At 32.9% G+C, this 23,209-nt stretch overlaps 1 protein-coding gene across 1 annotated transcript in view; it reads left to right on the top strand.

Annotated features, from left to right (window-relative positions):
- The window catches only part of LOC118188835 (protein scribble homolog), a 148,248-nt gene that overhangs the window by 102,054 nt on the left and 22,985 nt on the right, over positions 1–23,209 (top strand). The window contains exons 18-22 of the mRNA XM_035359352.2: positions 1,519–1,632; positions 1,862–2,461; positions 6,714–6,824; positions 6,980–7,042; positions 22,472–22,588. Coding sequence (XP_035215243.1) covers positions 1,519–1,632; positions 1,862–2,461; positions 6,714–6,824; positions 6,980–7,042; positions 22,472–22,588 — 1,005 coding nt within the window. The remainder of the gene's footprint in view (positions 1–1,518; positions 1,633–1,861; positions 2,462–6,713; positions 6,825–6,979; positions 7,043–22,471; positions 22,589–23,209) is intronic.

The following is a 23,209-nucleotide window of genomic DNA, read 5'->3' as shown; positions in this document are numbered from 1 at the left end:
CTGTATCGTATACACGTTACACATGGGGAAAAACACAAAACCGTCCATGCGGACAGCCCATTCGCGGAATTTGAACCTCATACCGAACTACCACTGTTCAGCATCTTTGCCGCTCGGCCACTGGTGGGCCCTAAATTATATTTATGAAAACAATCTTACCGATACATTTCCAAATACTGCAATAGCCTTTACGGATTTTTTTAATCCTGAGAATTTCAGTGGCTACTAGAGAACGAAGTTTTTCAAAATTTAAAAGTATAAAAAACTACATGCCATCTACGATGGCGCCGGAGAAATTATCGGACTTGTTGGATATCCAAAGAGAGCCAAATTTTGGATAAATTAAATATAAAGGAATTGATACGCGCGTTTGTAGCTGCTAAAGCTAGGAGAATCAATATTTGAATATATTTTTCTAATTTTTATATTTTACATAAAAAATGTGTTATCATTGCTTAGTTTTTAAAATTTAAGAAATAATAAAAAGCAATAAGACAATTATGTGTTTTAATAATTGAGACACAGTGACAATGAAATTTTAAAGCATTGTAAAGGATTAGAACAAAAGTTAATGGATACTAAAAATGTTAATGGAAAGGATGCTGACGGATAATATTTGTTTGAAGAAATAAAATCTTTGCGACATTTTACCAAAGAGAATTTGCCACATATTGATGTTTTAAGTCATAGTTATGGTGTGTTGTTGTTGTTGTGGGCGCAGCCCCGACCCCCCTAGCCGATTCATATCAGCCATAAGGCCACAAAGGGAAGGCCCGTCTAACACAAAACAATGCAGCCAACGAGCCAGCTGTGCCCCAAAAAGAAACACTCGGTTCTTAATTTTAAAATTCTTAATCTTAAAAAAAAAACAGACAATTCTTAATTTTTTAAAGCCATAAAACATCAAATGCTCCTGCGAAACCAGGCTCGGGCCCCGAATAACAAAAAAGTTAGAAAAATGAAACATAACAAACTGAAAAAAAAAACTGGTTCAAATGGTTGCAAGCCTTTTAAAATCTCTTTTAAAAACTCTGAACTCATTCATTCTAATTAACTCAAAAAAACAAAAAATAGCACACAAACAAGAAAATTTGGTTCGTTTAAACAACTTAAAAACAAAGAAAGACTTAAAATAAAAAAATTAAATTTAAATTTTGATTCCTTTTTAAGGTCTTAAAAGCTTCATTATTTCGTAAACTATCCACTTTTATGGCCAGCAGCTTCAAATGGCTGTTATAAAAAACAATATATATATATATATACTGGCATTGGTTCTTTGTCATGTAATAACTTGAAAATGCTTTACTGTGTGAGATGCATAATGAAGAAAAACCAGGAGTTGTGGTAGAAAAATAACAAGACACAATTTATTTTTCGATACCGAAGTCCTGATGATTCTATATCTTGGACTTTTTGCTGTATAAATTTTATTTCCTTTCCTTTTTGTTGTATAAATTGACATAGAAACATTACATATTTTTATGTAAGTTTGTATTTTTAAATGTTGCTTATATGTAGGTTAATGATGTTCCATTGACTGACATAGATCATTATAGTGCTGTGCAAGTTTTGAGAAATGCTGGGAACACCATTAAATTCCAAATCCTAAGAGAAAGAGATATTCATTTTGAAGTAAGTGGACTGTTTAATCGTATGTACTGTATTCTTTGTGTAAATTAGTAAGTTTGGCTTCTGAATAGCTTTTCTTAATTCTGATTTTAAGAATTCTTCAAATAGGTATTCTTTATTAATATGAAAATTAGTATAAATTAACTGCCTTCATCAGAGTGATATTCCTATTATATTTTAGAAATTAATTATTAAATTTTAGAATTATTTTAGATTTTTCATTTTATTTTAGAAACCAGATTCATTAACAAGTTCAACTACCATGGCCAATAGTCAACAAGCATCTCATGTTCATGTACAGAATAAAATGGGTAATTCATCAATGCCAAATGCATATGAAAGCCATTCTTCTAATCCAGATGTTCCAAATAATAATCTTTGTACTGCTGTCAGTTGTATTCCACTGAATGATGTTACAAAGAAGCTTTGCAATAAATCATATTCTTTGGGTTCAAGGCAATTACCTGTTTTACCTTCAGATGAGTGTGTCCAGCTTAATCATAAACATCCTACATTTGAGCCTGAAATGACATCTACACCCATGAGCCTATCACGTGCATCATTTAAAAGTTTCCCAGATGTTGTGCAACCAGCAACACTAAATTCACTCATTCAGACTGCCTGTCATGATACTACAGATAAATATGAAGGTCCGGTTGTAAAAGTGACAATTCAGAAGCCTAGGCCATATGTGCCATTGACAGCTGAACTTCCACCTCCCACTAAAGCTGTTGGACACACTTCAGAAGTGCTGACAAAGTCATCATATAGTGAAACAACATTGACAAGAATAACCAATAATAGCCATTCTACAAAAGCACCTATTATAGAAGTAAGTAGAGCTTTTTGTATTTTTTATATTTATATTTTAAATATTGTAAAAAGTTTTAATTTACTAATTTGTTTGTTTAGAAACAGATGTGAGGCTCAGGACTAAAATACTGTAACTCACAGAGCGTAACACTTGCGACATAAATGACCCTTCGTGAGTGGTGTCTCTCTTGTGTTGTTAACACCATATGACCATTGATCAAGGAAATATCGAATCTTTTCAAAATTCTTGATGTAACCCTTCAAAATTGATTCTGGCCCTTTATTTGATCTCAAAATTACTAAATTAAGGCCTTCAGTGTTTTTACCTTTTTTTTCACTGTGGAAGGCAGTTTACCATTTGTTACCATAAATGTCTGCACCCCAACTTAAGAGATAAAATTTATGTAAAAAAAAGTGACCCACACAATGTCTGCACCCAAAAAACTAAAGAATTTCTTACTTTAAAATGTATTTTTTGAACATCGCTTTTTCCTTTCAGTCAATAACACTAGTCAATAAACATCTTTAAAGAAAGAATACGCATTTGTTTTGTCTTTGGTTGACACTAGGATGGAAAGCAGAGACTGTCTTTGCATTCTGGTGCAGCTGTTATTCAGTCATAACATCGTCGTCAGCAATCCACTCAGCAGATGCGATAATAATAAATGAAGGCAGTCCAAACAGGTTTTCACCATACTGGCTTCCAAGAAATACTGTTTTGTTATGAAATTACTTTCCCCTCCTTACTCGGAGCATTTACATGTTTCAACTTTCTCTTTTCATTCATAGTATGATTTGGAATTTGTGGTAGTTAGCAAGTAGAGTGCTTGAAATGGAAAAATACAGCAGCTATAACTGAAAGTTGCAGTTGCTTTTAAACTGAAAGTTGCAGAATTTATGCAGGAAAATGGAAAAATAGCAGCAGCAGCAGTATATAAGGTGGATGAAAAGTATGTGCACAATTGGAGCAGACAGCGTGATCAACTGGCAACAACAAACAAAACGACATTCGTTTCGAGATTCGAAATGTAAGTTTCTGAACTTAGAAAAAAAAGTAGTTGCGTATATTCATGATATGCATGCTTGAGGGTACACAGTAACATGGGAAATGTGCCAAATAAGAGTGCTTGCTGCAGCATTAGAAGAAGACATTCCTATATTGGAATTCCAGGTAAGTCAAGGCTGGTTGCAACAAATGATGAAACAAAATGGATTTTCGTTTTGCCGGTATATGACAGTATGTCAAAAAATGCCCAGTGACTATGCTTGTCATGTGCCTACTGACTATGATCATATGATATGCCCAGTAACAGATTATTTTTTAAATAATGTGTGCAAGATGTTAAAAGAACCAATGCTTATTTAATTTGTGTAAAAGTAAATATTAAAATTACAAATGTTGGTTAATTTGTGCCTCTATATTGTGCTCCTGTGCAAACTAATATGTGCCGAGTGTTTATATAAACAGAGTAATATATTTATATATGTGGGTGGGAGAAAGTGAGTTTGTAAATTTTAGGTAGCTATTAGACAACTTTTAAATTTGATACTTTTATTACTTATGCCATTTTCTTCATTGTGCTCCTGTGCGAACTAATATTCGCCGAGTGTTGATTATAAACAGGGTTATTTATTTATATATGTGGATGGAAGAAACTGAGTTTGTAAATTTTAGGGAGCTATTAAACAACTTTAAATTTGATACTTTATTACTTATGCCATTTTTTCCACTTAGAACTTAACTTTGCTGTTTGAAATAAAATTTACACCCAAAATTACTCATGAGAAAAAGCACAACATTTGAATGACCCATGTAATGTCCACACTTGCATTTTAGTGATGTAATTTTAGTAAAAAAAGTGCAGACATTACATGAGCATATACGGTATTTTTAACAATTAGACACTAAATTTACGTCTTTGCAGAACCCTCTTTTTGATGATAATTATTTAATCTTTGATGATGTGGGGATAAAGGCATTAAGCCAATGAGCCTCGTAATTGAGCCCTCCCTTGGTCCTTGGTCTAACTTGCAGATATTTTACTTTTGTATGTGGTGTAATTTTAAATTATATGCTTCAACCAGAACAGATAATGAATTACCCTTGCTGTAAAAAGGTATTTAAGTAAAGCAACAGGCATATAAATCTAAATGGACTCTTAGCTGAATATCTAATTGAAAATATCTTGTAGATTTCATCCTTTTGTTTCTGAATTTGTCTCATCTTAGTAACAATCTAATGCATTACATTTTTAGAGCAAGAAAAATATGTGAAATATTTTAGTCTCTAAATATTTCTTTCATTTTATGCACACAATGTTAATAAAGACCAGACACTTGGAAAAGAGTGTCTGGTGATAAAATTCATCCTGACTAATGAGGGGACAGGTGGGAAAGTGATTAAAATTGGATAGTGAATAAAACTAGAAATTTAGAAACACCCTTATTTTTAACTTGTGGTAATTAAAAATACGTACAGTATTTAAATGTTAAAAAGTTCTGTTAGCACCAGATTTCAATTAATTGCATTACTATTAATTTTTGCAAGGGAAAAGTTTGTAATTTTATGTAGAGTAATTGTGATTTTTGAAGCAGAAGACATAAAAAATGTGAAATGCCCTCGCTCAAACTTGGACCTTTCGAATATGCACCAAGTGTGCTACCATTGCACCACGAAGGCCTGCTGGAAGGAGAGAGAAAATACCGTATGTATCCCACCTTTTAAAGGGCAAGTGGGGATTACGGGACCCAATTGCCAAATCCTGGATATGAAAACTCATTATCCACCACCCTTTAGTTTGGGCACCTGTGAAGAGTTGTTAGGATTTTTAAAGCAGTAGACGTGAAACATGTACCATGCCCTCGCTGGGACTCGAACTTGGACCTCTTGAATATGCACTAAGTATACTACCATTACACCACAAAGGCATGCGGAAAGGAGGGGAAATTCCTTATAACCTCGTGTGTTCCACTAACTTGGTAACTTAATAGTATAAAATCAAGTGATTCTGCATTACATGTGTCATATATGGCATTAGACATATCTTATTAATTACATTAATGTTGCAGATGTTCATAAAATCGTCAGTCAGGTATGCATAAACTATTTATAATTTAAATCAACTTTGAATTATGTTAATTAGATATTAATAATTTAAAAGATAAAGATCTCATGACATCTTGAGTGGTGACATCCTAGAAACTGGTTTTTGCCAGGCATTTAGAAAAAAAATTTTAAGTTATTTTGTCTTAGCAAAATTTGGTAGGTCTTGTAGATCTTAGATGATTTGTTAGTGACACGCTATTGTAGCCCTGAAATTTGGAACAAATCTTCCTATTTTTTTATGTCAAAACAAAATATTTTTATAAAAAGCCATTGCTGACTTTTGATGTTAGATGTTGATATGTTACTTTTACGATTAGTCATTAAATAAGGAAGCTGTTATTTTCAGATGTGTTTTTATGCAATATTTGCCTCAATTTAAGAATAGAATTTCTCTTACATAGTACTTTTACAATAGTACCTTTACAACATGCATATCATCGTAGAACACGCCCAAATAGTAAAACGGGAGCAATTGGCAGTGATGTATGAAGTTGCTAAGTTTTGGTTAATGTAGTTTTGACATGTTGTTTCATAATGATTTAGAAATTACTTTCAAAATGCAAAATAAAATAAGTTATTTAGTTGAATAAGGATAATGCAATGTTATTGGGTTGGTATCAGCTTTATTTTAGCAGGAGTGCTTTCTGTGATTAACACCATCAGCTGCAACCAAGTGAAACACAAATACCGTGAACAGCAAATATGATAACCTGTTTGTAGTAAGTGTCTTCTTCTATTTAGCTACAGCTGAAGCAGGTGATACTGTTCAGTTACTGCATGTGTTTCTGTTAAAGTAAAATTGACATCAAATAACATTGTGTTCTCTTTACTAAGTTTTACATGGTGTGTCATGTCATCCAGTCTAAAGTTATTATTTTACCTCAAGAAAGCATGCAAGAGATACATTTGTAAGTTTTTTTAGCATGTATTTCAGAATATGTCATAATTATTTTAAGAATGAAAAATTTCTGATTTTGTGTACTATGTAGACAAATCATTTTGTTCAAGTATTAGCTACTTAGACTTTCATGTGTGAAATTCACTTGATTTTGGGTTGGGAGTGGTCTAGAATTCTTGCCAATTTGGGAAGTGATATTTTTTCCCTTGAACCTTTAATAAGATCAAAAATGTAATTTTGTACTTCATTGTGTTCTTATTACTCTAGGAAGTAAAGCTGACCAGAATGAATGGACCTTTTGGTCTGAGTATTATGGGAGGTTGTGATCAATCATGCTTCCCATTCGGCGATGGGAATCCCGGTATTTTTGTGTCTAGGGTAAGAAGCAAGTTTATTTTCCTTTCTTAAACAAAGTCACATGAAAAAATATGTATTGTTAATAAATCTATGAATTTGTGTGTAATATTTTAAAAAAATATTTTCATTTAGATACTGAGATCATATTATGAAATCTGTTATTTTATTGCTTTTAGATTGTGCCTAATGGAACTGCTGCTAGAACTGGAAAGCTAAGAGTAGGGGATCGCATACTTAAAGTTAGTATCTTGTTAGCAATTTAATTTAGTACCTGTAGCTCTACATTAATGCTGTTGCTTTGTTCCTAGTGTAGAAGTTGCATACAAGTCAAACTAAATTCATATTCATAGATATGTGTGTGGATGGATAGGAATTTAGTTTAAGGCTGTCGGAAGACAAATATAAAACATATATGTTGAAAATTGTTATTCAATTAAAATGTGATTTTGCAAAAGAAAATAAAAATACTAGTAACAGAAATTGCTTATATTGAAAATAAGACAACGATCTATGATTAACTAAAATGTTATAATTATTCTTCTAAATAAATAGGGCAGAAAGCTATAATCACATGCTTGAATCAGAAGTACTTTATTTGATACTGATTTTTTTTTAATGCAAAAAAAAAAAAATGAATTTTTCTTTTCTTTTCTGTAGAGCAAAGTACATACCCCCCCTTCTTTTTTGACAGGAGGGGATTTTTAAAGTTGTTTATTTGAGAAAGGCATGTGAAATATGACTGGATAGTACTTTTACAGAAAGTTTACAAAGGTGTCACCGTTGTCTTTGCAACGCAAAAATATCACAGTTGCATAAACTTTCTGCCTTGAATTACAAAAAACATGCAGAATCCACGATTGTTTGTTTCCATATCCTATTCTGCGGGATATGTTAAAATCTAGTAATATATGTAATTCACTGTACTATTTCAAAAATTTTTGTTTGACCTCTTCTGAAGTGGCAAATCTCAATATGCTTTAGTACCCCAAACTTCTTGAATTGATAGCTTAGCCGGTAATAACACAGGAGCAGGAAACGCTAGAGGATAAAATAACCACTGTGTTAGAGACAAAATCTCTTTTTTTTACGGGTTATCCAGGTTCGGTGCAGGCTTAGAATGAATAGAAAGGCTATCATCCCTTCTATCCATAGAAGACCGAAGACAGAAATCTGATTTTTAGAAACAAATCCCAAGTTATCATTGCTCGAAATTTTACTCGTGCCATTTGTAGGGCTGAATCTCCACATCCAAAGGTCCATCTTAGCTTCTGCCAAAATGCCTTACTGAATTATTCATAAAATCCTTCATCTCTTCGTCCATGTTAAGGTGTGTGGCTTAATTATAGACATAAAAACATTTCGTAGCTTTTCTGCTATATGACTTAGTTCGGCAGATGAGACAAGTGAAACGAAATGGCAGCACCCAAATGGTGGTTTGGATCTAACCTCTAAAACTACCATTGTGTGGCTTTCATGAGACATGCTTTCATGGCTTGACTTTCATGAGATTATTATCATTCTCCCACCAAAGGAACCTTAAAAATCTCGATCCGCTCTTTTGAGTTCAATTTGCAGGAACGCTCCTCTTATATCCGCTGTAACCTCCATTGCTTTCGAATAATTTTTCGCAGATATTGGCTAATTGTCAATAAAATCTGTAGCACGCCTCCATTGCTTCATGCCTTGCACAAGATACTGAAATTTGTTTATTTCGTGGAAATGAGGGTCCTCGTGTATTTTTTCTTCAAATTGAGACCAAAATGGAAGCCAGTTCAATAAATCTTCATCAAACTTCTTAAGCTCTAATTTCTGGATCTTAAACGATCTAGTGTTACGAGGCAAATTACTAGAAATTCTACGTTATAACCTCGTTTCTAAATTTACCTCTTCCAAAGCACCTAACTTTTCACTAAGTAAGCAAGAAATGGTAATAAATTCGCATTTTTAAATGCACCAGCTTTCCATTTCTTCTTTAACTTTTTCAGTCTTCACATTACCCGAAATTACAGAATTCAAAATTTGCTTGTTAAGTTCTGCAGTATCTTTCTGTAACATTTCTAACTCTATAAATTTATATTTAAATCTTTCTTCTGAAAAATCATTTGTACCAATTTCTTTTTCAAAACACTTAACAGTCTTGGTGGAAGAATGGAATCCTCCGCATTTTTCAGTTAAAGGATCGATAATAAAATGAGTAATTACACCAGCTTTAATTCGCAGAATAGTACTCCAACTAAATTAAAGCAAAATAATTCTTACAGTAACCTCACTGCATCCTGTCACTACACCACTTGAAAGGAAACCTAAAAAAAGAAAAAGAAAGAAAGAAATCAGAACTATGCCGAGACTACCCTTTAGCAGTGTTTTCAACAGACCCTTATTATACAGAGTGTTTCAAAACTCATGTGCAGAAATTTAGGGGGTGATAAAAAGATGTGTATTAGAAATGCCTTCACGAGTGCATAACACATATGCATCGAAATCAGGCTGCACTGCTAGCAGTTGCAAAAACCAACATGCAAACTTGACATGTGGTGCATAATCTGCAGGTATCAAGGTTTGCACTTTTCAGTACATGGTAGGACTGTAATCTTTCGTCCCGTAATACTCTCCAAAGCATTAAGTGGTGCAAATTTATGGCACGGGAATCCTCTCGCGTGCCAATATCTGGACGATCTTCCACTCTTTGCAGAATGTCCTCAACAATTTGTAGATTCTGCTCACTCCTGCCATGCCGTGTATCATGTATGCCGGTGACAAAGGAGCCCGTTTCACACAGTCACCAGTGCAATCGCTTGAACACTTTTCGGTCTGGCATGTGTCTTCTCGGGAAATGTTGCATGTACAATCTTTTCGCTACCTGAGTATCCCATTTGCAAGTCCATGCATAAAAGTCATATCCGTATTTTCCTATTTACTGTACATCGACATGCCTTCTGAAATCCACGCTAGAAATGACAATGTGTAAGAAAACATCAACATGCCTTCTGAAATCCACGCTAGAAATGACAATGTGTAAGAAAACTCTCGCTTTATGCTTTCCATTACAACGGCATCTAGCGGTTTCCCGTTTGCTCTCCGCCCATGCATAGTGTGGTAAAAATTGTGTAGATGTATTTTGTCACCACTTCAATTTTTGCCCATGAGTTTCGAAACACTCTGTATATAGACTAACATAAACCTCAAAAATACTTAAACACAGGAAGTCCACTATCAGAGTATCTCTTTGCAGTATACTTTCAATATTTAGGAACTAAGAAATAAATTGTATCTACCTGGATAATGTGCACACTTTTTGACAATTACAACTTTATTGAAGAGACTTGATATAACCAGTTTTACATACATCTTAAAATAATATAAATTTTTTAACACTAGCAAAAGCAGTAAAAATACAAAATGGATAGAATTTTTAAAACACTGCAAGCAAAAGACCGAGGCATAACGTGCATGGTAAATCTGATGCCATCGACAAAACACAAACAAAAAGTTATTCATCCAATATAAAGTAACATAAATTCATAAAGTCTTGTAGATGACTCCCACCATTTGTTGATGCCATTACATAGCAACTTGTGAATCTAACTATTATGTATGTTTACATAATAACTTTACATTACTCATTTCTAAGCCTCAAAGAGCAGTCTTTATTGAAATTATTTTGCATGATTTGTAGAGTCATTAGGATTTTTTAAAGTAGAAACATCAAAAATGAGCAGTGCCCTCGCCAGGACTAGAAGCTGGAATCTCTCAAATATGCGCCTAGTGTGCTAACCATTACACCACGAAGGCATGCTGGAAGGAGGAAGAAAATACCTTATATGCACCCCCTTTGAAAGGGCAACTGAAATTAGGGGACCCAATCACCAAAATCATCATCCACCACCTTTTAGTGTAGGCACCAGTGTAGAGTCATTAGGTTATTTTTGAAGCAAGAGACGTGGAAAATGAGCAATGCCCTCGTTGAAACTCAAACCTGGACTTCTCAAATATGCGCCGAGTGTGCTACCGTTACACCACAAAGGTATGCAGAAAGGAGGGAGAAAATATATAGGCTCATATTTATCAAAAAACTAATGCCTGGCATCCACTTTATCTTAACTGTTACTGAAGGTGTTATTATGCTTAAAATTACATTCCAAACTAGGCAATCTAATAGGTTGGTTTATTCACTTAATGCCTTTGGTTTGAAGTAATTCATTAACCTGTTTGCATAATATATTTTCAGTATAAGGTAAGTGAGATTCTCAAGCATTTCCGACAAATATCGGTAGTATTGTAAGATTTTATCTATTATTTTTGGATAGCCGTAAATACTTTATTAAAAACTTGCAAAGGATTATGCTCTATTTCTGCCATTATCATTGCATTCTCTCTTGTTCTTGATTTTGTATAGATTATTTTATGTTACTTGCCTCCCTGAACTTTATGCACTTTTTGAACTTGAAATTTAACTTAACCCCTTGGGTACATTTGACGTCTGAGACATGTCATTCACTAGGAGCGGATAACGTGTCTAAGACGTCAAATCAAAAATTAAACTCTTGGGTACATTTGATGTCTGAGAGACATCATTCGCTTGTTTTCCCTAGGAGCGGATAATTCACATACTTTAGCACGAAACATTAAAATGCTGATTTGATAAACACAGGCAAAAGGAGAAAAAATGAAGGTGGCAATAGCGAAAATATTATAAAACCGGCATCTGTGCTTGAGTATAATAAAGGTATAGGAGTCTTTGATAAACAAGATCAATTGCTAGCGTGCTTTCCAGTTATGAGAAAATGTGTAAAGGGTTATAAGAAAATGTTTTTTTTTATCTAATAGATATGGCCTTTTATAATGCTCATGTTTTATATTCTAAAATCAACTGCACAACCAAACCAAGCCGATATTGCCGAAGAATTGCTGGAGCAATTGTCATTGCCAAATTATAAACGTCGTGGACACCCATCAAGTAGCGATAAACCATTTCGTTTGGCAGCAAAAAATTGGGCACACTTTCCTGAGAACATTCCATCAACTAAGTCCAAGCAACACCCTGGAAAAAGGTGTGGTGTTTGTTATAAGCATAATATTAGGAAAGAGACTGTGGCAGTGCAAACAATGCAAAATAGCACTGCATTTACGTACTTGCTTTGAAAAATATCACACTCTGCATAATTATTAGTAATTGGTTTTTGTTATAGCTTGAATTTATTTCATTTAGTTTTATCTTGTTTTCATTAATTTATTTTTGTTTTGCAATTCTAATTACTTGAAGACATCTTAATACTACATATGTCAACAATATTTTAGAAATAAATAAATTCTTACGTAAAATGTACTGCTTTTACATTCTACTCCAAGCAACCAACATTTATATCCATTCCACATGCAAATATTTTCTCATATAAATCCGTACCCAAGGGGTTAACCTCAATTAGGTCAGTGAAGGTAAGACAGTGAATTTGTCTCAGACTTATTATTGTAGACTTTAGTTCTGATAGTGTGTGAGCCAATTTAGGCCAGTTTTCTGCTATGGAAAGGCAGTGAAGCAAGTAAAATTTCATGGGGCACAAAGACTACAGAATCGAAGAGATATTACTCCAATACACTAATCAGCTGGAGTGTAAAAAACTGCAATTGTATGCTTTTTCTCCTAAGGAACACTGGAGTTATACATCGGAGTTGTTGTTACATTTAAACATAAGAGGATAAAAAGATAAATTTAAGCAAAGTTACGTAACATATCACCAACTGTTGAGTATTCTCATTACAGTATTGGATAGCATAAAATACAGTAGAGTTGATATTTTGGCGATCGCGGCACTGGAAGTTTTGAATTTTTGTCTAAGTAGGTAAACATATGAGATTTGATTTTGCTAATATATTGGAATGTCTGATTCTTGTTATGTGAGGGTATTTGTTGCAGGTAAAGCTGTACTGAGCTCAAATCTTTCAGTCCAAAGCTCATATGTAAAATTTAGGAACTCGACTCAGTATGTATGATGTTGTGAAGCATTAACAGAAATTGTTGATGTTGTTCGGAATCAATTATTTGGGTGTAGTTTCGTCATTGGTCTTTCCACTTTTTAGTTTGCGGTCCTAAGGTGCGACTTGGCATAGTTCGAAAACTAGAGCACTAAGCTTTTGATGTATTTTCAGCATTTTTGGATATAGGTGGCATTGAGATATCACCAGTCTTTGGCAGAAGGTCCTTAATTTTAATCATTTGAAATTTCTGTCTGCTGTTACGACTGCCATTTTGAGTGTGAATTAGCATTTTGGAGGAATATTTTTGGAAATTCACTGACATATATGGTTATCTTTTAAAGGGGTTCATGGATTATAGTTTGTTTCTATTTCTAATATAAATGATGGCATACTCCAGTTTTTAAGCAACAAGTGAAACATAAGCATTTTGAAATCCTTTTTTTCTAATAAGGAGGTCTTAAACAACTTTTTGCTTTTGGGGATGTGAATTCTTTTATTAATGGTTCTAAATTTGAGGACTTATGAATATTTTCTCGATTTTCACATCAGTTTCTATAGAAAATTTTTAATTCCAAGATCTGAGAATTTTTCGATGATTTTTTTTTTAAAACATCGTAACATTGAGAAATTTCATTAAAATAATGGTAATATATTGAAGTTTTATTTAAAAAGTTTAAAGTTTCATTTTGGCAAATTATTACACAATATTTTGAATCTAAAAAATAAACAAGGTATAATGTTCTAAAGCACAGATTACGAAACAGCTCTTAGCAAAAGCAAAATTAGCTATGTAAATAATTATAAATGTGTTCTTTTTAATTTTTTCATGGTAAGAGTTTTTCTCAATTGTCTCAGAATATGCATCAGTTTTCTCTATAAAATTAATTTTACACCTTTTCCCTCCTTTTTTTTTCCAAAATATTTTTGGCTTTTTGCTGTTACAGAATTGGTATGGATAATTTTTCTTTAGGATTTTAGACATTGCAGCTTGGAAGGTTTAGAAGTATTTGAAGGCAAGTTTTATAGACCCGCGTTTCTAAAAGATTCGACGAAAAATGTCTCCATGGTATCAACACATAATGGATGTATTTTACAGAAAGTTTGCAATGAATTTCTTACTTTATGGAGAATGTCTGGAAGAACAATGAAAACATAATATTTGAATGTTTTACTTCTGATACTAGAATGTTTATCTACATGTTTATCTTCCTTTTTTTTCCCTACTTTCACTAGATACAAGCATGGAAAATATCAAAAGTACTTCTAATCTTATCAAATGGACAGGCATTATAAAAAGGAAATTTTTTATTAATAGTGAAATTGGAAACTGACAATTAAAATGATTCATCTAATATGTCTTAATGCATCGTACACATAGTTGGCACTAAGCATTTTCCCATTTGATGCAATCTCGGTGGATCCTAAATTCTGCTACCTAGTGCCTTTCTAAATTTTGCTTCCAATGCCTGCTCTAAATTCTAAAAGTTTTGCCATTTCTAGATTTTGTTGTTCGGTGTGTCACTAAATTCTAAAAATTCTGCCACATCAGATTTGTAACCAGCCTTTACATATATATTTCATATTTCTTATAAATGTTCATATTACTAAAGAAATAAGATTAGCTGCTTTGTCTATACATTGTAAATATATTTAGTGCTTTTTAGAATAACATAAATCTTTAACTAAATCCAAAAATTCTAAAATGAAAAAGAAACGTATTGAAGAAAGAAACTAAATACATAAAGAAAATTATTCTTCAAAGATATGTGCAGTTATTATTATTATGTAAATTACCCAATTGTTTATGATGTCAGCATTTACTCTAATTTTCCATGTCTATTTCCTCATATGATAGAGTTACTGAGCCAGATTAAATTTTAATTAAATTGTATAATCTTTGACCACTACTCCACATTTTAAATTTGAATTTGACTGTTCTTTTTTAATTACATCGCCGTGAGCTGTAATTGATTTTGTTAGCATCAGAACATGCCTTTATGTTCTAAGTTCTTTTTAAATAAGAGGTTTATATAAACCTTTATGTGACTTTGTAGTTACTTTTAGACATAGCGATAATTTGTTTCATGTCTATCAGAGGTTTTGGACTATTTAACTTTTACCAGATCAAGTAAACCCTCATAGGTACATTATGGAGAGGTTGACAAGTTAGGAGATAAAGCATGCAGAAACTAGTGAGAGCATTGGTTTGCATATTAAGACAAATCTCTAGTTGTTAGAAAAGATGCGTAAAGACTAAGAAATCGATATAAACTAGCCAAAATGTTTGGGAAGGCTTCAAATTAAAATGACGGATAAATATTTGAGTGTTTTTGTTTTGTAGCTTTTAATGTGTAATTATCATAATATCGTTTAAGAATCTGTGTCATAAATTAGATGTATTTTAAACTGTGAAATTTTATTAGATTTTGATTTTAATAGGGCTTTTTTAACAAAAATTGTTAAAAAATAAAATTTAATAGCGGTCATGTAAATCCATAATGACTAAGGTTATCAAACTACCTAATTTAATTATTTATAACTAACTGCTTACCCTTAAAAATTATCTCTACATATTAAAGCGAGTTATTGCCTTTCATTAATACTCACTGTGGTCACAAGATAGAATACAAAAATGTAAAAATTCAAGTAAAACTTATTCTTTGCATCTAGTGAGACTTAAAATAATACAAAATAACTTATCACTTCTGGTGCTTTAATGGATTATTGGAACCTTATGATATATTAAGTGGGTTACAACACCTGGAACTGTACACGAACCTACAACACTAACTGCATCAAACAGAGACTAACTAACTTTCAACACTTGCGAACCATGTCTACATCAGGCCTTTCAGGTTTGTTCTAATCTGAAGGTCTCTCTAGACAAGCAGTAGCAGTGAAAACATTGTCTTTTATTATGAATTATGCTGATTATATATGATCTTACTTCTCATTTTAACCTATGCCGTTTGACATAAAAATCTACCTGCTATTTACTAAACCTCTAGACTGACGAAGTATGTGACAAAATGAGACATAAAAAAAAAATCAACATAATGCTAAATGCTAGTAAAATGTAAATGCCACTTATCTTCTTTCAAATATGTCCAAATATTATAAGTGTAAAATATTTAATGCTATCTTATAAATTAATTAAAGTTTATTCCCTTCTCAATCTTTTTAATAATTATGTTAATTAATTCATGTTTAAAAATAATGGATCAATTTTATTTTTAGGATGGTATTACAAAAGTAAAATTCAGGCATAGATAATATTTTTAATTGAATTTATTCAGTTAGTATTTGCTCATAGGTCCTTAATTTTTTTCATTAATGGTCCTTAAATTCCGTGTGCAGAAATATGTACAAACCCTGTTTTAGTAAAATATCCGGATATGGGCCATGACCAGTGAGGTAATAATTTAGGAAGGACTTGAAAGCTTCTGATTTCTGTCCGATTTTAGGGAAGAACTGCTGGGTCCGCCTGCCTCTTGTGGCGTTATTCTACTCTTCTTGCCACTCGTGGCTTAGATGTTTGTTTAGGATTTGTTGTAGTTTCGATTTCGGAAGCTAGATGTTGAGGAACTCGACTTCTTGGGAAAGGGGTGCTTCTTTTGCTAGATTGTTGGCAGTGTCATTGCTATCGTTGCCGTTGTACCCTTTGATAGAAGTTGTGGTTATTTCAGGATATGATCTTTAAACATTTGATTAATTTCATGGGCCAGGTGAGAACAGTTGTCTGGATTTCGGATGCAGAGTATGGCTGCCTGCTAATTCATATTTTGGAGAAGTTGTTTATTGACGCAATGTTGATGGCAGCTTTTATTGCTGAGAGTTCCACTTTATGTATGCTATTAGAGATATTTAAATACCCTTTCCATTTTATTTCAGAGTCCAGCTGTTCTTGGATTGGAAAGAACGCTGCACATCCGACGTTTCCTTCGATTTTTAATCTGTTATTATAAGCTTCAATTAATCCGTTTCTTAGGTCAATGTTCTTTTGTATTTTTATTTTGGTATGGCGATGAGCCGGATGTCTTTCGTATGGAGGAGGACGTTGTACGTAATCATCTGCAGAATACACACAATCCTTTAAGCTGATACTTTTCCAAGTTAAAGGACTGAAGAGTAAATAGCCTTACCGATTGCTTGAAGATGTAGCGGCATAATATCTAGCAAGACATTCAGAGGTGAGCTAGAGGTGTTTCGAAAGCCACGCGTGATATTTGACATGAATTGTCGTTATATGGATGATAGTATTCTCTTTTTGTTCTTTCCATCATCAACAGCGCCCGTATTGCAACTCCGTATGTGACAATCCTTATGATCACAATTTTGTATAGGATCTTGGTGATGGGGGGGCTCAGTTTCTAGTGAAATCCTTGCATCCTGCGAAGGTTTTATCCAATATCCATCTTCATATCCGGAAGATGTTCTATGAAGTTTAATTTTTGGTCTCGCTGTAGCCCAAGATATTTTAATGATTTTACGTTTCTTATTTTACTTGTTTCTATTTTTATTGATAGTTTTTTTGTAATTTTTTATCCCTGCTTATGAATGGTCATTACTTGCGACTTGGGGATGGAGATTTCTAGTTTTTGGTCTCTTGCAGTGATGCTGGAATATATTAACTAATTCTTGACAGTTTTGCTAAAGAATTTTTTATGTTCATCCCTTGACCACGAAGGCGACATCATCTGCAAACCCTTTAATTTTGGCTAAGTTGGGGCATTCTTGGTTTATAATATCGCTGAATGTGATGTTCCAAAAATATGCGCTCTTGCAGGCTCCCTGGAGACATCCAGGTGTTTGTACTTTAGCAGTTATAGTGGTGTTGTGCAATATGATGCTGTTGCAGTCTTGGAGTAAGTTTTAAGTGATTTTATAGATGGTGAGTGGTCAGCGGATGTTGTGGAAAAACTGAAGAATGGCGGGCTACTGTAACAAATCAAAAGCATTTTTGAGATCAAGGCAAACGAGTGCAGATTGCCAATTTTATTGATATTAACTTGGTCTAGGACTTCTTGTATGACATGAGTAGTGGATATTTGCTCTCTGAACCGATACCGTTGGTCGCTGATATGTCCTTCATGATGGAAGTGGTACATCAGCCTTCCAACAACATAGCATTCCAGAACTTAAATCTGGGAATCCCAGATTTATTGAGCGATAAGCATTTGGACTGTCGGGTGATTTATTTTTCTTTGAGACTAGGATGATTTGATACATTTTAAGACATTCTGGGAAGTTCTGTTAAGTTGTTAAGTTCAGGGCATTTGTTGCAAAACTGTAGAATTATGTAGGGGCTGGTATTGTGGATAAGTTTAACGATTTGATTGCAGATTTCATCGATGCCCGGGGCTTTCCTGTTATTAAGATTTTTGATAATTTGCCTTAAATCAGTCTGGGTGAATGGTAGGTCGCTTTCTGAGTCTGGACAATGCTTATTTGTGGCGTGTAGTCATCCGTTCGCTTTTGTATCTTCATCTTCATTACAGCTTAGGAGGAACGCATCCAGGATTGCGTTCAGGGTGGTATGGGTGGTCAGTGTTGTTGCTGTTGTTGGAGTTACTGGTGATAGTGGGAGATGAAGCTCAGTAGGTTTGAAGATTTTTGAAGCAGGAAACATTGGCTCTCCATAGTCTTTCTCATCAAGCCTTTTGATGCACTTTACCATAATGCAGAATTTTCAGTGATGGCTGCAAACTATTAATTCTGCTAATGTCAGTATTCTGTCATGATAGGCAGTTATAGACAAAAATGTGTCTTGTGAAATGGTTGCTTATCTTCTGCTGGCAGTTTCAGAACATTTAATTTTTTTCCCAGATGACTGAAGCTTTCTGTCTTGCATTTTGCCATTGCCATAATCATTTACCTTTCTTCAGAAGAGCTGATTGCTTTCTGCCCTAGAAGTCCTTCCAAATGATATTTTGCCGCTCTAATAACATGTTTTTACTTATTAAGGACTGGAAGTTCATCTGGAAGCATGCCATATCTAGAGTCCTTGCTATGTTTTTAAGGATGTTATGCCATAATTTGCATTTCAGAAATAAATGAACCAAATTATATTGAATAGTGTTAGTTAGGTTTTTCAGATGCTTATTTCTTAAAAAATTAAATTGGGTTGATCTTAAGTTTTATCACTGTTGTTATCATCAGTATCATTGTAAAGATAGTCAGGACTCCTGCGGCAAATACGATTTTCTAATCTAGGTATATTGATCTGCAGTTGAACTTCAGATTTAGGACAGCAAATTGTCTTTCATACATTTTTGATTAAAAGTTCATAAAGGGAGTTGTAAAATAATATGTGTTCTGACCATTTACTGAAATAGCACAGAATGTTATAACTAGTTATTATTTTAACTTCATACATATTTGTTGTTTAAAATCCTCATATTTATTTATTGCATAGAACAATTAGAACATACGAGGTACTGTTTTTTTAAGATTCGATGTTTCTTTCTGTGGGATTATTAGAAGGATTATATCTCCATTTATTCAGATTTGTGCTTGAACACCACACTTTGTTTTGAAATAATAAATAAAATTAATAATAATAATAAAATAATCCTGGTTCATTTAGCTTTCACAGATGGCTTATCTGCTCCTCTGCAACTCTAGGTCATGGATAAAAGCTTCACTTTACTTACTTTAGCTTCACTCTCAATGTAATTTAATATGTGAATTGGGATTATTTTATTATTTTTATTTATCATCCTTTTTATCTATATTTATTTTTATTTACTTGTTTATTTTATTTATTTTATTGCTGTCAACATTGTCATTTAAATCGTATCAGAAAGGGCTATTAAAAATAATCTAAATGCATTGATTGTGTTTCTAATTATGTATTAAATTAAACCAAATGAAAATAGAAAATTTATAATTATTTATCTTAATATCGTTAATTTTTAATGTAATAACTATGTAACTAAATTGTTACGAGTTCTGTAAAATATGAGCTAGTATTCTAAGCAGTTTTGTAGATAAATAGTTTTCAAAGAACCTTTTAAATATATTTTTAGAAACATTAAATTAAACCACTTGCTTATTTCAGTGTGCACACACAAACGCAAGATGTTGCATCAGATAAATTTTAATATTATATTATATAATTTTTTCTATTTAAAGTATTATTTAGAAAATTTAGATGACCAGTTCTCCAAGAACAGAAAAAGATGTTAAGGAAGCATAGCGCAGTACTTAAATTATGATGCAGCCCACTGGAACCCAGCTTCGGTACTTATTAATTTTGGGGATAAATTATAATTCTAGCTGGAGTGCACCGGCGCCCTAAATAAGAAAGCTCAGGGATAAGAAAGCGCCCTAAATAAAAAGCTCTTTTATGTAACTGAACAACAAATTCAGCAGAATTTTTATCTTGAAAATTTAATTTTATGAATAAAATTGTACTAAAAATCGATTCTAACTTCTGAATGCCTGCCTCTCTTTCCTTTGAAAACAAACCCTTACTAGAGTTCAATATTTCAAGAAAAGAAAATCCTCCACCCACGTGTCAAATGCCTACTCTTCTGAAAGTTTAGTGAATTTATGACAGCGGGTAAATTTTTCGAAAAAAGCACCTGCAGACTTCCGGAAGATTGAAAGCAAAGATGAGGGATGAAAATTGGCATTTGTCATTTTTTTTATTAGCTAACCCTCGGATTCGGGTGGGGGATTTTTTTCCCTGTCTCATTCTGCTTGACAGCAAGAATTATACTGACAAGAGATCATTGCCATATGAAATGTTGAACTATTCTCTTTATGTATTTTTCATACAAAATTATATTTTTACTTTTTTTGTTATGATTAACACAGCTAACATTAACATTTCTAATTAGTTAAAGTTAATAATCAGAGTTATCATTTCCAATTATTAAATATTATTTTGGATATTTGGATATCTCTCAGTGCAAGAAAATTAGCTTATAGCAAATATTCTAGACTTATAAAACAGAATCAAATGGAAAAGTATATTAACTTTACAGTTATATCCATTTCAAAAAGCTGTTTTTAAGTTGTGTAAATTTATTTGCGATGTTGAAAAGTTGTGATATAAATAATGAGACATACTGCAAATATGCTTTTATTTTCCCTCTTATATTACGTCTAATGATATTCACTTGAGTTGCTTTCAGAATGGTACTGCCACATTTTATGTAGGCTGCCTTTCTAAATATGTCTTGACAGCCAGTGAAATTAGGTAAAAAAAACATTTCTAAGGCCAGTTTTAAATGCAAAATGTCTTTGGGAAGTGTGAAGGGGAGAAAGAAAGAAGGCAAATATTTCAGTTTTATTGGACGGTGAAATGGTTAAAGTTCAGCTGTTAGCTTTAATTGAGCAACTTTAATAAAGGTATTGCCATCCCCATGAATGTTTTATGCTGTGTTTAATTTTAACATTATGATTATTTTATGATCCAATAATAATGATATAATCTTAATAGAGGGTGAAATCTGTGTCGTCTTAGTAGCTGTTTTATGTTTTAATTTTCTTTCCCACGCAATATTTAATTTTTTGATATAATTTTAATTTTTATGTCTTTTAGTCTTGAATAAATATACTAATATTTGGAATTAAAAATAATATTTATAATTTTATGAAAATATGTATAATATTAAGTTATAATGTGTATTTAATTATTTATTATACTACAGCACTAACTGCAAACTGATATTTCAAACACATACTAGGTAAAGTAAATACGTTTCAGGGAGCCCCAAAAAATTTTACTGCCAGGGGCCCCCAACTGGTTTAACACGCCCCTGGTGGGACTATAACTGTCCAACAAGAGATAACATTTTTTTATCTTTCCCACTTCTGCCTGTATCTGTGTGATGCCCACCAGCCGAGTGGTAAAGTCGCTGAACACTGGTTCGAGGTTCGAATCCCGCGAACGGGCTGGCTGCATGGGTGTTTTCGTGGTTTTCCCCATATGTAACGTGTATATGAGCCAGTTTCCCTTAGAAAGTCCTCCACAAAGGCATCTCCCCTTGTGCAGATAGCCCTAGTTTGCTTTGCCATAGTTAAATAAACCAAACAAACCAATGTATCTGTGTGCTTGACTAGTTTTTTTATAAAGCCATGTTCTTCATTATTCTCTATAAAGATTTTTTCATCTGGTTTACCTAAGACTTGTGAAAAAGTATTTGTGTATTACATCTTCTCATAAAAATTATTAGCCTGCATCTGGCCAAACATTAAAATCACTGAACACTTATACTTCAATCTGGACTTGATTCCAGGCAAATGGGTTGACTGCATGATCATTTTTGTGGTTTTTCCCATGTGTAACATGAATACAAGCCAGCTTCTCTTAGCCTCCATGAAGGCATCCCTTCCCTTAGGCTGGTAGCCCTAATGTGCCTTGCCATAATCGAATAAACCAAACCATATCATAAAAGTCATAATTTTTTGGTGTGAGTCATGCCTTTTCTAATGCATGTGTGGGATATAATCACCTGTAAGTAGCTGAAATGAATGTTATGAAATGCATCTTTGTTTTTTGTTGTTAGGGCTTGCAGTTTCTGATTGCTCAAGAAAATGCTGTAGAATTGTTTTGGTTCTGCATAATTAAAAAAAAAAAATATCACAAATGTTTACTTGAAAACAACAACAACAAAATATTACATGTGTTTTAGCATATATAATGTACAAATGGATGTTATTCTTCTTTTCCATAATTATAGGTTAATGATACAGATTTAACTAAAGCCACTCATATTGAAGCTGTTAATGCATTATGTTCATCTGTCGAAGAAGTAACACTTGTTGTTCAGCATGATCCTTTGCCAAATGGATGGCAGGTAATTAAAGAATTTTTCCTTTTGTGCTTGCTATCAAATTATTCATTTACCTGAAGAAGGTATTTGAAAGGTAAAAGTTAAGCAAAACTCTGTGTTATGAATAGAATGGTACTATTTCAAATCCTGAATTACCATGCATGAGCCATATTGTAATAATTAACATTGTTGAAATATATCAGAATATCTTCTCTGCATAATTATTTTTTCTGAATTATAGGTAATAATATCAGTGGTGAGCTATGAAAAAAAAAGAGGGCTTATCGTAAAAAAAAAAGAGGACGTTATTGTTAAGTAATGATAAATCTTTATGTTTATCACATTGTGAAAACATGACAGCACCTAGAGCCATCGGATTTTGAATACAGTCAAATACCGAAAATCCGCATTGCCTTTCAAAATGTAAACATTCAGTTTATAGGTTCTGGAAACCATTTGTAAAAAAGAGTTTATAGGTTTATAGAAAAAATACGTACCAAATAATAATGAGTTATAACGGAAATACCAAATTATTGACATAAAAAAGATAAAATAAATAAGATAAAAGTTTTTTTTCCCCCTCTAATCTGCATCAGGGTAAAAAAGTAGACTATTCCCTCAACTCTTCGTTCAAGTTTACGATTC

This window comes from Stegodyphus dumicola, chromosome X2 (genome assembly GCF_044657685.1).
Source record: "Stegodyphus dumicola isolate Sdum_Otavi_A_Nest chromosome X2, ASM4465768v1".
In the NCBI taxonomy this organism is placed as follows: Eukaryota; Metazoa; Arthropoda; class Arachnida; order Araneae; family Eresidae; genus Stegodyphus; species Stegodyphus dumicola.
Note: the sequence above shows the minus strand (reverse complement) of the source record. Positions and strands in the feature narration are given on the sequence as shown.